Source organism: Esox lucius, chromosome 8 (genome assembly GCF_011004845.1).
Source record: "Esox lucius isolate fEsoLuc1 chromosome 8, fEsoLuc1.pri, whole genome shotgun sequence".
NCBI classification, from domain to species: domain Eukaryota; kingdom Metazoa; phylum Chordata; class Actinopteri; order Esociformes; family Esocidae; genus Esox; species Esox lucius.
In genome coordinates, this window is record NC_047576.1 from 38349033 (window position 1) to 38362756 (window position 13724).

General features: G+C 41.5%; 1 protein-coding gene across 1 annotated transcript in view; it reads left to right on the top strand.

Annotated features, from left to right (window-relative positions):
• adgrl4 (adhesion G protein-coupled receptor L4) overlaps positions 1–13724 on the top strand; it is a 522719-nt gene that overhangs the window by 148405 nt on the left and 360590 nt on the right. Inside the window, exon 4 of the mRNA XM_034293731.1 lies at positions 4142–4273. Within this exon, the coding sequence (XP_034149622.1) occupies positions 4142–4273 (132 nt within the window). The remainder of the gene's footprint in view (positions 1–4141; positions 4274–13724) is intronic.

Consider the following 13724-nt stretch of genomic DNA (forward strand, 5'->3'; position numbering starts at 1 on the left):
TATCATTACTAGGCTATTGCTATAATTGGGAATTGGCACCAGACCTCTGATATGAATGTATGCTCTATTATTGTTATTATTACTAGGCCTAATAATAGGCATATCATCGGCATTTTTTACAGAAGCTTGCAGGTAGGCGATGTTAATGTGAGACCTGAGTCTGCTTTGCCTTGCAAAAATCCTCAATTCTTGGCGCAATGTCCGATAAACATAGCCTCAAATCATCCTCGATTTGTGCCCGATTGCAGTATTTCGTTTTGAGTGCAGTCATTTTTGAGAATCCTGCCTCATACAAATATGTTGACACGAAAGGGAGGAGAATCTTCAAGGCAAAATCACAGAGTTGAGGGTATTCCTGCATCAATGCTGCCCAGAATAACGAAAGAGGGCAGGAGGTAAAGAGTTCCTTCAGCCTACTGTCACTCTTCAGCTCAATAAGCTGTTCCTGCATATAAATTGACAACTCATTTGCTCTGAACCCACGCAAAAGAGCGATAATCCTCTTTAAAGTACGTCGCAAATTGTTCTCTCATTGCTGACAGGTGCTCAGACGCTGACTGAAATAGAGAGGAGAAATTGTGTGACGTGCCTGCATCAGTGATAAAGTCTGCAAGGCTGGGGAACATGTCGCAGTTCCCTTTGACTGATGCGGCCATGGCAGAGGTCAAGTTTTTGTGTGAAGCCGTCCCCTCTGTCTGAATATGAGTTTCGCGGCCTTGCAAAGACAGGTTGAGGCCATTCAAGCGGTCAAATATATCAACCAAATAGGACAGAGACGCAAGCCACATAGTGTCATCCAGATGCTTTGCCAGATCTGATTTGATTTCTGTCAAAAAACACTTCACCTTCTCTCGCAGCTCATACAATCGTTGTAACACCCGCCCCCTGGAGAGCCAGCAAACTTCAGTGTGCAGAAGCAGCTGTTGGTGCCCTGACCCCATCTCCTGGCAGAGGACCCCAAACAAACGAGAGTTTAGCGGCCGTGATTTGATGAGATTTATCATTTTCACGGATTGGTTCAGCACGAAGTCAAAGAGAACTGGCATTTTTTTAGCAGCTAGTGCTTCGCGGTGGACTATGCAATGTGTCCATTTCACAAGTGGAGCTACTTGCTGAACGCGAGCAGCTAGGCCACGCTCATGCCCCGTCATTGCCCGCGCACAATCCGTGCATAAGCCAACGCATCGGTCCCAAGTCAAACCATTATCACTGAGAAAAAAGGACATTGAAGATGGCTTCTCCTGTAGTGTGCGACTGAAGAGGCCGGCAAAACAGGACATCCTCCTCAATCGCCTTGTCCCGCAGATGACATGGGTGAGGAGCTGTGCCTGCCCAGCAATATCAGTGGATTCGTCCAGCTGCAGCACATAGTAAGAACTCTTTTTTATGGACTCTATCAGTTGCTCTCTGATATCATTAGACATGTCTGAAATTCTCCTAGCGATTGTGTCATTGGACAGTGGTACTGCACCGAACCTGGCTGCTGCACTCTCCCCTATCATTATTCTGCACGTCTTGCGCTGCCAGCAAAATTAGTCTCTGCAATTGTATGCGGTTTACCTAGTTTAGCTATTCTTTTGGCCACTACATACGATGCCTCCAAACACTGTTTAGACACAGTGCTGTGAACTGAAATTGTTGCCTGTTGCTGATGGAGGCCATCAAGCTTTCTTTTAAAATATTCAGCCGGTTTATCCTTAATGCCAGCATGCTTTGTTTCAAGGTGCCTTTTTAGTTTGCAGGGCTTCATGCTGTCGTTTGCCAGCACCTCGGCACACACGACACACTGAGGTCTCAGATCAGCTGTGACTGTAAACCCAAACTGCAAGTATGCTTCATCGTACCTTCAAAGCTTTTTTGCAGCTGGTGGTGCGTCGTTTGCCTTGTTGGTCCTCACTAGAAATCTCTCGATTTTTGTTTGGTTTTGAAAATAATTTGGATGTGGATTGGTTGTGTTTTCAATAAAGTTTAGGCTACGATGTAAAGATGTGTGCGTGTGTGTGGCTATGTTGAGAGACTAGTATCGGCGGCTAATCAATCGGGACTAAGGCACAATCTTTAATACAACGAACAAAATAATGATTTTATGGGCAATGCAAATTTTATTTTAAGACTTAATGATTGTAGTTCTTTGTCAGTGAGTGAGTGAGTGAGTGAGTGAGTGAGTGAGTGAGTGAGTGAGTGAGTGAATGTGTGAGTGTGTGTGTGTGTGTGTGTTGCAACACTGTGAAAAAGGCAGAGGGGTAGTTAGCTAAGAGCTAAGAAACAATTACTGGCTATGGCCGAGATGGGGATAATCTTTAAAAAGACTGTTTGTGGGATTAGTCTTTAAAAATACTTTGTGGGAGGTCTTTAAAAAGACTGTTTGGGTTTTGAAGTAAATTGATATTGATGGATAACAACTAGACTAGCGAGAGATGGCACAAGCGAACTTGGCAAGAGACTAGACTTGAGTGATTTATTTTTGTGTGAGAGTGAGTGAAGAAACATTTACATTTACACCCCGCTCTGTAAACCAGGACGGGAACGTCGGCGGCCATGCGCATGCACAATTCATTTGCAGCCTGGACGCGGAGTGGTGTGAGTGTCCTCACTGCTGCGCGAGGCTACTGAGAGACTGACCGCCTGTGAGTGCTTTTGGATGGGGGAGGGGCTCACGGCAGCACCCGCTGCTCATTGAGCACAGTAACTGCAGAGTAATACGTGCTTTTGAGTCTCCAAACACCACAAAACATTTTTCGCCATCTTATTAATCACGAAATTCACTTCTGACAACGTTTTAGGAATTCACAATTTGCTTCAAAGTTTTCGGAATTGAGAAGCTCCATGAAGTGAAGCGACAGCCAGCTAGTGCCTGCCCCGGCCGCTAGCTCGTTGGTTGGACAGTCCTGCGCAGAGGCCTCACTGTAAGCTGGAGGTCTCTCAGACCGCACTCGTTAATAAGAGGCTTTTATTTCACCATTGACGGTTCGTTTGTTTATATCACAACACATGTCCATTCTTAAGATCAACGGGAACCTGTGGTTAACTGTTTTTTTTGGAGTTAAACTCCAAGAGTGCCCTGCGGGCTTGACAACCTCGCTGACCAGGCTGTCTCTCACACACACACGCACACATGTCCACAGCGCAGCAGGCAGAGGCGGGGGAGAGAGAGATACCGTTTCTCTTTGGGAGACTTTTTTGCTATATACATGTCACTAGATTTGTCGCTAGTCGCTTTTGACACAAAAGTCCCCACCGCGGGCCCCACTGGTTGAGAACCACTGCTGTATGTGATGCAGTGCCGTCTGAGGGCCCGAAGATCACAGGCATCCAGTATGGTTTTCCGACCTTGACCCTTACGCACAAAGATTGTTCCAGATTCTCTGAATTTTAGGATGATATTATGCACTGAAGATGATGATAACTTCAAACTCTTTGCAATTTTTCTCTGAGAAACTCCTTTCTGATATTGCTCCATTATTTTTCACCGCAGCATTGGGGGAATTGATGATCCTCTGCCCATCTTGACTTCTGAGAGACACTGCCACTCTGAGAGGCTCTTTTCCGTATATTTTAGTTTCTGGTGCGTTCAGTGTTGGCAACATGAACCCAAACAAAGCTTGACATTGGCCTTCACCTCACACACTTTAAAGATAGTAAATGCCTATGAATTTTCCGGCCTTCTACGTTTTACTTGCAACTATGGCACTGGGGATAGTGTCAGTCCTGACTGTTTTTTTTATAGTTAACTGATTGTATGGAAGGGTTATTATATTTTAAATGGAAAATGCTGAAAAGGGCACTTTTGAACTTCTTTGTATAGTCTGTTATTTGTTGATTTTCTCCCTCATCATCAAAAGACGATGATATCCCCATACCAGCCAGCTTTAATGTGCACCGGAGGCAGCGTCTTTGACTGCTGGGCCATCCTAGGTCACTAAGTAAACCAATTTAATGGCTGTATTATATTTTGTGCGGTATAAAAAAGTGCTACAAAAACACCAATTGATCTGATCAACTGATCTGATATGTGACAACTTTCAAAATGAACACTACAACTGCTTTTCATTTTTATAAAACATTTCCTGTGTATAGCCAATTGAATAGCATTGTATACCTTATTTTCCTGAATATGACCTTTTCTTTCTCCTCTTATTAGCAAGGAAGTTTGACAGTGGAGAATATCTAAACATCACTGGTATCACGCGGGACCAAACAGGGGACTATGAATGCAGTGCAATGAATGACATCGCCTCTCCTGACACCAAGACTGTGAAAGTCATTGTTAAATGTAAGTACATCTCTATCCCAGCTACAATGGGGTTGTCAAGGACGCCAAAGCAATTTCTCAATTATGTCTATGAGCGCTATTTAACACTCAAGTTTGTTTTCCACAACCATCTTAAAGGATTTGGGATAATTCCCTACAAACCCAGAGTCAGACAAACACATTCAAACCATTGTGTCTACATACAGTACGAAAGACATTTGAGGTAGCATATTATTATTATTAGCTTGAAGCCTTTGGTGGGTAATATCCATCTCCTCTTAAAAGCAGGGAAATTGAGCTTCAAACTACTCCAAAACTGGGTAGTTCGTCATTTACAGTCTTGCAAAGTGATTCAAATAATATTTGATATTAAATTTCTTAGTTTCTGATAATTAAATCAGTGGTCTGGCATTTAACACATGAGATGACATCATTTTGAATATTAAACTGATGCTTGTTTGCAGTGACGGTCGCTACCATTAGGCAAGGTAGGCAGCCGCTGTCGTGGAAAACACTTCAGATTTCCAGACAATAAAAGATGCAAAGACTCAGGAGCCTTCGAATCCAAAAGTAGACTTTATTGACGTCATAAAGCCGTGCTGATCTGCAGAGCAACCAAGCCATGTTGGTCTGCAGAACAACCGACTTCCAAACCTTAAACGCACATTTTTATACAGTATGGTTATACAATGATATTAGGTCCTCCCATTATGCTAATTTCTGGATGGATCCTTCTTGAATTTTCCATCATGTTTTTCACAACCCTCTGGGATTCGCTCCCCCAGCCACTACTCATCATGACAGCATATTCTTTGAAATGGAAAGATTTCCTTATCTATGGGCTCACTCATCCTCCCAAGATTTTGCCAAGACAGTCAAGGACAAGCTACAGGTCCTTCTGTCCTCAATATGAGATAACAACAACCACTCATTGTACTGACCATGGGAACAATAGTTCATCACTCTCTCTTAACCATTAAACTGTTTGGGAAAATAATATGAGCCCTGGTTAAATGTTTTATCAATTAACACTCAATTAATATGCAAGTGATCACATGAGACGTTCTGTCTACTCTTCATCAGGTTAATGTGAAATAACATTTTATGAAAATATCCCTACACCGCCAATGACCCCAGAAGGCCTAGGGCCCAGTAAAAAAACTGGATATACAACTGAAATACAATTTAAAAAATTTAATAATACATTATGTTTCTAGCGGTCCAAGCAGTGAAGCTGTGGAGCCCTCTAGTAATTGTTAGTTTTTTTATTATTATTATTATTAGGGTTTTAGCAGTTCATTATTAGGGTTTCAGCAGTTCACCTAGTGAAACCCTATTGTGTTTCTTCTGGTTCATTATTAGGGTTTCAGCAGTTCACTGGTGAAACCCTAGTGTCTTTGTTCTGGTTCATTATTAGGGTTCCAGCAGTTCAATAGTGAAACCCTATTGTATTTGTTTTCTGGTTCATTAGGGTTTCACTGATGAAACCCTATTTTGTTTGTTCCGGTTCATTATTATTATTATTAGTGTTTCAGTAGTTCACTGGTGAAACACTATAATTTTTGTTATCATTAGTTATTATTATTATCATTATTGGTGTTTCAGCATTTCACTGTTTCCCTCTACCAGTAAAGCCAGAATTTAATCTTTCTTTTCCACACTCAAAGCTTTTTTTTCAACTCTTTTGTCACGCTGAATAGTTATTTGTTTATTTAAATTACTTTTGAGATACTACTTGCACTCTTTTTGCCATCCAGCTGGTCCTATTGCAAGAGGATAGTGATGTCCACAACAGTTATACTTTTCCTCGTGTTTTTGTTCACCTCAATCAGGTTGGAGAAATAAGCTAATCGAGCAAATTTGAGTGCTTTTCGGTATTGTAGTGTACTGTCATCCAGGCTAGTCTGAATACTTCCAACTTGATGGCGGGATTAGTTTAGTTTCACTTTTGCTCCAATTTTCTGAAGGCTTGCTTGAGTGCAAGTATTATCTGTGTACCAGGGAGCACGTTTTTTTCTTTCGTTTTTTGTGCCGCAACCATATGGAGTTACTTTTGTTTCAACAAGAACAAACAAAAGCATTAGTATTGCAAACAAAATAATTAATATTGAAAGCAAAACATCAACTAAAACGTGTGTTGATCAAACATACATATACATATACAGGCATCTCAAATAAAATCCTTTGAAATGTGAAAACAAATTTATTAAAAATGAATGCAAATAATTATTTGAGAGGAAATATTTTTTCTTGATAATGTGATTGCATTAAAATAATTGTCTTTGGCTGCAGTTATTTTCTATCTTTGGTTACATTACCCTGAATTTTGCTCTCGATTTCTGTTTTGCGATTGCAAGTTTTTGACACAAATTTCACGGTGGCCGGGTTTAAGAGAGGAAATCCATCTCCATTGGCCAACCAGACTGGACAACATCAACAGCTCCAGTTCGTTAACATTGTTTACACTGTAGGCGTGTTACATTAATAAGTAGACATGCTATCGTGTATGGAATTTTATTTGGGTTTCTGCGAGTAAAAAATATATACTCAATCGTGTTTTCTGGTACAAATTGCAAATAGATTATTTGATACTCTATGCATACTATGAAGTTGCTTAATCAAATTCCATATATTAGACATGTCGATTGTATTCACTGAACAGTCATCTCGTGTACCTATGTTAGATATCTAACAGGCTAAGATGAAGCTGGCTAGAAAGCTGATACATACGAATGAACGAATAAAAGTTATTTAAGAATAACAAATAGACAACATAAAACAAATATAAGCAGTCATCTAATTAAAAAAAGCATTACATTGGAAGAACCTTAAGAGCTGAAAATGTCTGTATAGTAATTACATTTGCAGCAAACCTTGTTGAACTTGTTACTAAGGGATTGTAACAAAAGGAATTGTCCATTCGACACAGTTCAGTGATAACAGATAATTCTGTCCACCCCTTCCTCAGCAATACAGTTAGAAATATAATATACATAATAATATTGGAAACAAAGTTCCTCCTGCTGCTGAGTATTTCCACAGCCACATGTGATCAAAGAACACAAATTATTTTAAAGGGTACAATGGAAGTGGAAACCTAGAACAGAGGGTCAATGTAAAACCTAATAATGTTTCACTGTTCACATGAACAGCATGTCGCAATATGCAGTAATTTTGACTAGACTTGTCATAACAAAGGAAAATGTCAATTTCCTGTCTATCAAAACTAGTCCACACTTTGACAGGGTGATGAATCAGGACACAATAACTCATGGAGGGCAGCTTGTCCAGGAGCACCTGAAATACAGGAAGGTGTCTGATGGAGAATTTTCTGGGGTTGCCTGCACTGCAATGGCGTTATTTAGCTGTCCCACTCACGTCTGATAGTGTTCAGAGAGTTTGAATGCCAAATAGATGCACAATGGCTGGTATGGAGCAAATAATAAAATAAAGAAGTGTTTTTCCCCTTTTTATATAAAAAGATTAGCGGTGAGCAAAATGAATGCAAGGAAGTGTACAAGAGCAGTTTGTTTTGGGAAAAAGGGTAAAGAATTGGGACACAACTAACATATTAATATTACTTAATATTATGCTGCCTATGATAAACTAGACAATCCACAATGATTCTGGCACCTCCACTTCCTACCTATCCAAATAATAGTAGGCTTAACAAATAGGGAGTATCTAGGCCACTTGTATCATCTGTTATAGATTAACTCACTGAGGATGAGATACATGTGGTATGTGATCATGACTTCCACTGCTGTCTGTCACCACTCTACTCCACTCCAGCCACCTGTTTAGGTCATCTGGACTTCCTAAACAGACAATAGAACACTAAATAGCTAGTTATTTAACTGTTACAAGGCACAAAACAATTTACCGTAGCTTTTTCCAGGTATCCTCCTTGTTATAAAGGCAGCTAGCTCGGCTAGCCAGTGCCATTGGGTTGGTTGGCAATTGTGATGGTAATTCCATCGATCGACACTCTTAAAGGAGTAAGAAACAGAGACAAAATTCTCTAGGCACCATTTTAATATCATTTGCAAATAATAGAGACGCGTCAACCGCTTACAAACATAATCGTCCGAGGAGTCTCTAACTCAATATAGCTCATTCAACAGTATATATCACATACAAAAAGGGGTGTAGTAAGTTGTTGCCCATCTGTCTTGTGTAACATTTAACCAAAGGGCGGGCTGTCCCCCCACCTTATCCTTCTCAACTCCTGAGGAGACACAATGTCTGGATAATCAACAGAGACACTAAAGGGTTATACAGATTTACGAGTAACCATCTAATCCACTGGTGCCGGTCAAGGATGCCTCCCCAGGCAAACACCAGACCCCTCTCGGCATCTTTTACTAGTAACTCATTCATACATGTATAGGACGACCAAGAATACATCAGTTCAAGAATTTCCACAACACTAGCTACTAACTATTGAACCTTTTCTTATCCGAAATGAAAAATGCTCACATATAAACAATTATTAGGCAAATATATCCGGGCTAGGTTGTTAAGTCAACATACTGTTGCGCTTTCACGTGCGTCCACTCAAACATAGTTCCATGCACAATAGCCTGTTCTACCTATTAATGTAGCAAGCCTACAACTTAAACGGACTGGAAATGTTGATGTTGCCCAGTCTGGTAGAACAATGGAGATGCATTTCCTCTCTTCTTCTTCTGTGGGGTTTAACGGCGGTTGGCATCCACCTACTGTAAAGGAGCTTCAGGGAGGACCTAAATTCTTCCTGCCAACCCAGTTTCTCTAAGGAACACAGACACCTAACCACTGCACCCAAACACCCCCTCCCCAACATAGATTCTAGACTCAACACATGCACCCCCTCTGCCCTCAGACCCTGTTGCAATCTTTCCCTCTCAAAGTGTCTGCACTGCCTCAGTACGTGATCCACCGTCTCCACTTCCCCACAGTAGTCACACAACCCAGTCGGATGCTTCCCTATCATGTGTTGCGTGCCATGCAATCCACATTGCCCCACCCTCAATCTAGTCAAAATCCTTTTCTCCGTCCTACTCCTAACTACCCTCCTTCCATCCCCAATCTCACCCTGTATCTGGAACAAGTGCCTTCCTTTGGTGTCCAGATTCCACTGGTCCTGCCACACCTTCCTCACCACCACCTTAGCCTCTGCCTGCACAAGGACACCACCACGTCCACCACCCCCCTCACCAGGGCCTGTTTTGCTAATTTATCAACTGCTTCGTTTCCAGCCACCCCAGCATGAGCCCGGAACCCAAATGAATGAGAACTGCATCCCATCTTACTCTATCCTGTGCTTCCAACACCCTGTTTAAAATGTCTTGCCACCTAGTGGACTTGAAAGACTGCAAACTAATCAACACCTCACATGAATCAGAGCAAATAACCACCCTATCTGGCTTCGTGTCCTCCACCCACCTCAATGCAAACTGCACTACCAGAAGCTCAGCCGTGTAAACTGCCAAGTGATAATAACCCAGTAACAAAAGCTGCCCCCGTCCGACCCGTCCCTGGGTCCTTTGAACCATCCATGAATACCAATACACACTCTAGGTACCCACCCTCCAGGCGTCTCTTAAACACCTTGGCAAAGCATAGGCCCAACCGATCCTCTCGCACCATCTCCAATATTCCAAGATCCACCACTGGAGGCAAAGGCACCCAAGGGGGTCTCAATGTCAAATCCACTGTAGGACTAAATTTTCACCCTCCGAAACATACCTCTCTGGCCAGGGAATCCCCCACCCACCCAAAGCTCATGATCTCCCTACCACTGTGTTCCCAGCTCCCCAACAACATCTCTTTTGTAGGGTGCAAACCCCCATCTCCCTGCAAAAGTAACCCAGTAATTAATCAACAATTGCCTCTCCTCAAGTGTAATGGCATCTCCCCCACCCCCACCTGCAGCGCTGATACCGGAGATGTCTGAAATGCACCACTACAAACTCATAGCCCCTGTGCCTGCACTCTATCCAACCTTTCCAGAGTGCTCACTGCAGCTGACCCATAAGCTATACACCTATAGTCCACCACCAATCTAATTAATTAATTAATTAATTACATGGTCCTCAACACAGCTCTTCCAGCCCCCCAACGCTTCCTGAACCTTCCTGACAAGATACGTCACATTTCTACCCCTCTTCCACAATGCCCCATCATCAGAATACAGCGACCTACCTACGCCCTGCTGAACACGACAGTACACATCATTAATCATTATCGAAAACAGCACCGGACTCTAATCCAATTGTAAGTCCTACCCCCAACCCCCATGATTCCGAGCTTAATCAGCAGCCCCTCCTTCCACAACGTCATATGCTTTCTCAAAGTCAAAAAAGACAGCCACCACTGCCTCCCCATTCACCTGTGCCTTCCTGACCTCCGCCTCTAAACATAGAACATGGTCCATAGTACCCCTTCCCTTCCTAAATCCACTCTGATACTGAGCCACCAACCCCTTGCTCTCCATGAAAAACACCAATCTCCCCACAATCATCCGTTCTGTAACTTTATAGAGATGTGATGTCAGTGCTATCGGCCTATAGTTGGAAGGTCTTGTTGGATCCTTCCCAGGCTTCCTAATAGGTACCACCACCAACTCCTTCCACGTGTTAGAAATCTGCGGTTTCATATAGTGGTCAAATAATGTAGAACCCGTATCAAATCGAGGGAGAAGTTTGCTCACGTTTATTGGAAAATTGCAGCACAGATGTCATACGGTGAACATTCCATTACCTTCTCACTGTAATGTTGGTTACCAGCTAGCCTACACATTAATGGTGTTTCTAACTAAGACCATGTCTTTAGAAGTCAACCCCCATGCCATATGGCCATCAAAACATTCATGTCATTAGAGCACAACCTACAGAGAGATAATCTAAACAGAAAGGTTTCTGTTGTTCTCATTATCTAGGCACATTCACTTCCAATGAAATGTACATTCATATTGTAATTGTTAATACTCAGATTCCACACTCCCCCCTATCAAACATTAAAAGAAGAACATTACATGTTTGATAAAACATTACAAGTACAATTCAAATCCTAAGGAAAAGAAAAGGCCCATACACTTATGTTACAAATGACTAAAATGAAACAACAAAAGTTGAATTTAAATGAATTTAACCAAGACAATTGACACTCCCCACTCCAACACATAACTCAATGTATGACAGTCATTAATCCTGTCCCCAGCTAAGATTATAAAGGTCAAGAAACATTATGACATCAATAGGTTATTATCAGTGCTAACGGCGTTTAGCAGAAAATCAGACTCAACATGACATCATGATTAAAACATGTCCCCAATGTCCGTTGAACAATCAAACCCCCCTGGTCCGTATCATGATCCATGCAACAATATCATACAAATGACTTATGCATATCCTATTGTACCTGTGACAGATTTCTACCTTTAAAATAGGGAAAACATCTACCTTTGACAGGGACCACCTATAATAGGGAACAATTCACTGTCCAAACATACCATGATAGCCATCATAATGTAGATCATTAAGCATCATCACAATGAGCATCATCCAATATTAAGCATCATCCAATATTGGTATTGTCATCGTATAGAGTTTCCCACCAGTCTTGCGAGGAACAAACCTCCTTACATATGAAATCACCACATCAGTTTATTTAGGAAAATCTTAGATTGTAAGGAAAGAAGTTAGTTTCCAAGTTAGTTTAATTGTCTTCAGTTTTCTTTGTCTTGCATCAGTGATGAAAGTTCCAAAATCAGTTATTGCATTCAGTGTGATGTGGACCCAGCAAATTGCCTGGTTGTCCTAACAAGTCAGTGTAGGTGTATAATGGAACAGTGAGTTTCCAACACGTCACTAATTCAAGATTAACACCACAGCAGTGTCTTCCACTGTGTTGGGACCATGTGACCTTTTCAGTCAACTGTCCCATGGTACTCTGACCTGTAGTATGTGGAGTCATTCAGGACTCAGGTGGATTCTCCTCTGATTTCACTTTCGATGATTCATCCAGAAATGGAGTGTGAAGCCAAGTCATCTGACCCTGGCATCGTTCTGCCATGTGAGTGGTCAGAAAAATTTGAAACAGATTCAACCAATGTGGTTGTAGAAGTCCTTCTTGAACATGTTGCTGGTACTCACACACTCAGTTGTCTGTGTCCAGTCAGTGACGTGATGTATCATCAGAAAAGGGTTGAAAAGTTGAAAGTTGAAACTATGACTGCAAAACAACAATTAGTGTGGTTCAACAGTCCACCGGACTTTCATCCACTGGGTATGGTTCCGTCAACTCCCAACAATGAAGACAATAGATCAGTCCTGAAAACTTATGGATCTCAGAAGTTCCATCATAAGAGTGAAGTGTACACTCTATTCAGACAAGTTTCCATAAAAGTCTATGTCAAAGTTCCTTTTCCATCCAGAACTGGCTTGGTCGTTGTTTGACTCCTTGTGCTATATTAATGCCCAATAGCAGCTAGCAGTGGAATAAAATAGTCAGACTTGACTTTGCTTAGCCAAATCCGAAATGGTTAGATCTATACTATTCAACCATTAAAATGTTAGACCTTACATCAAACAAAACAATTTCCAAATAAACCAATTGAAAACATAATGGAAAATGTAAAACATAACAGATGTCAATGCTCTGTTATAACTATGCAAACAGGAAAAACTCCTTATAAATACCAATTTGATTTGCCTTGAGCCCTAAGCTCAACTCTTTTGCCTTGAGCCCTAAGCTCAACTCTTTCCAATCATAATCAATTATCATATCATACACCCCCCCTGCCTTCACTTCATCAAGTCAATGGAAAATGACACCATGAGTGAATGCAGAACAATGACAAATACGGCTACAGGTTGCGCCTTCCTGAACCTGCACTGGCCATCTTTTCAGGACAGACATGAAAAATAGAGAATTGGTAGTAGGGATGGATCTATAATCCATTCGATAAGGAGTTGCATCCTGTATATTCATCAAAACAAAGTGAACAAGTTAAAAAACATGAACATTCACTAACAAGGACATCAATGTGCAACACGGTCGCTTGTGCGAAGGAATTATAAACCATATAACCTATTAAGTCATTTTACAGCATAGCTAAACAGCTCTCAAATTTGACTTTACCACAGTACCATCACACAGGTCTGTGAAATTGGTTATCATGCATTTATAATATCCTGTAGTTTCTTGGCACATGCCTAACTAAATTGTTTGGCCCCCAGGGGATAAACTACGCAACTATATTGTAGGAGTGAAAAAAACCCAGCCCATGTCGAGTGGTTTACCTGTTGCAACCACGAGGGCAATTGTATTAGCATAGCTACAGCATACAAATGTAGCTTTTTTACAGGCAACGGCCAAACTACCTCATGGCAAACACAGTGTCTTAATTAACCTCCTACATTTTAGGGAATTCGCAAAGTTAGATTCATTTTTATTCCAAATAGTGGTGGTCAGCCAAAACCTAAAT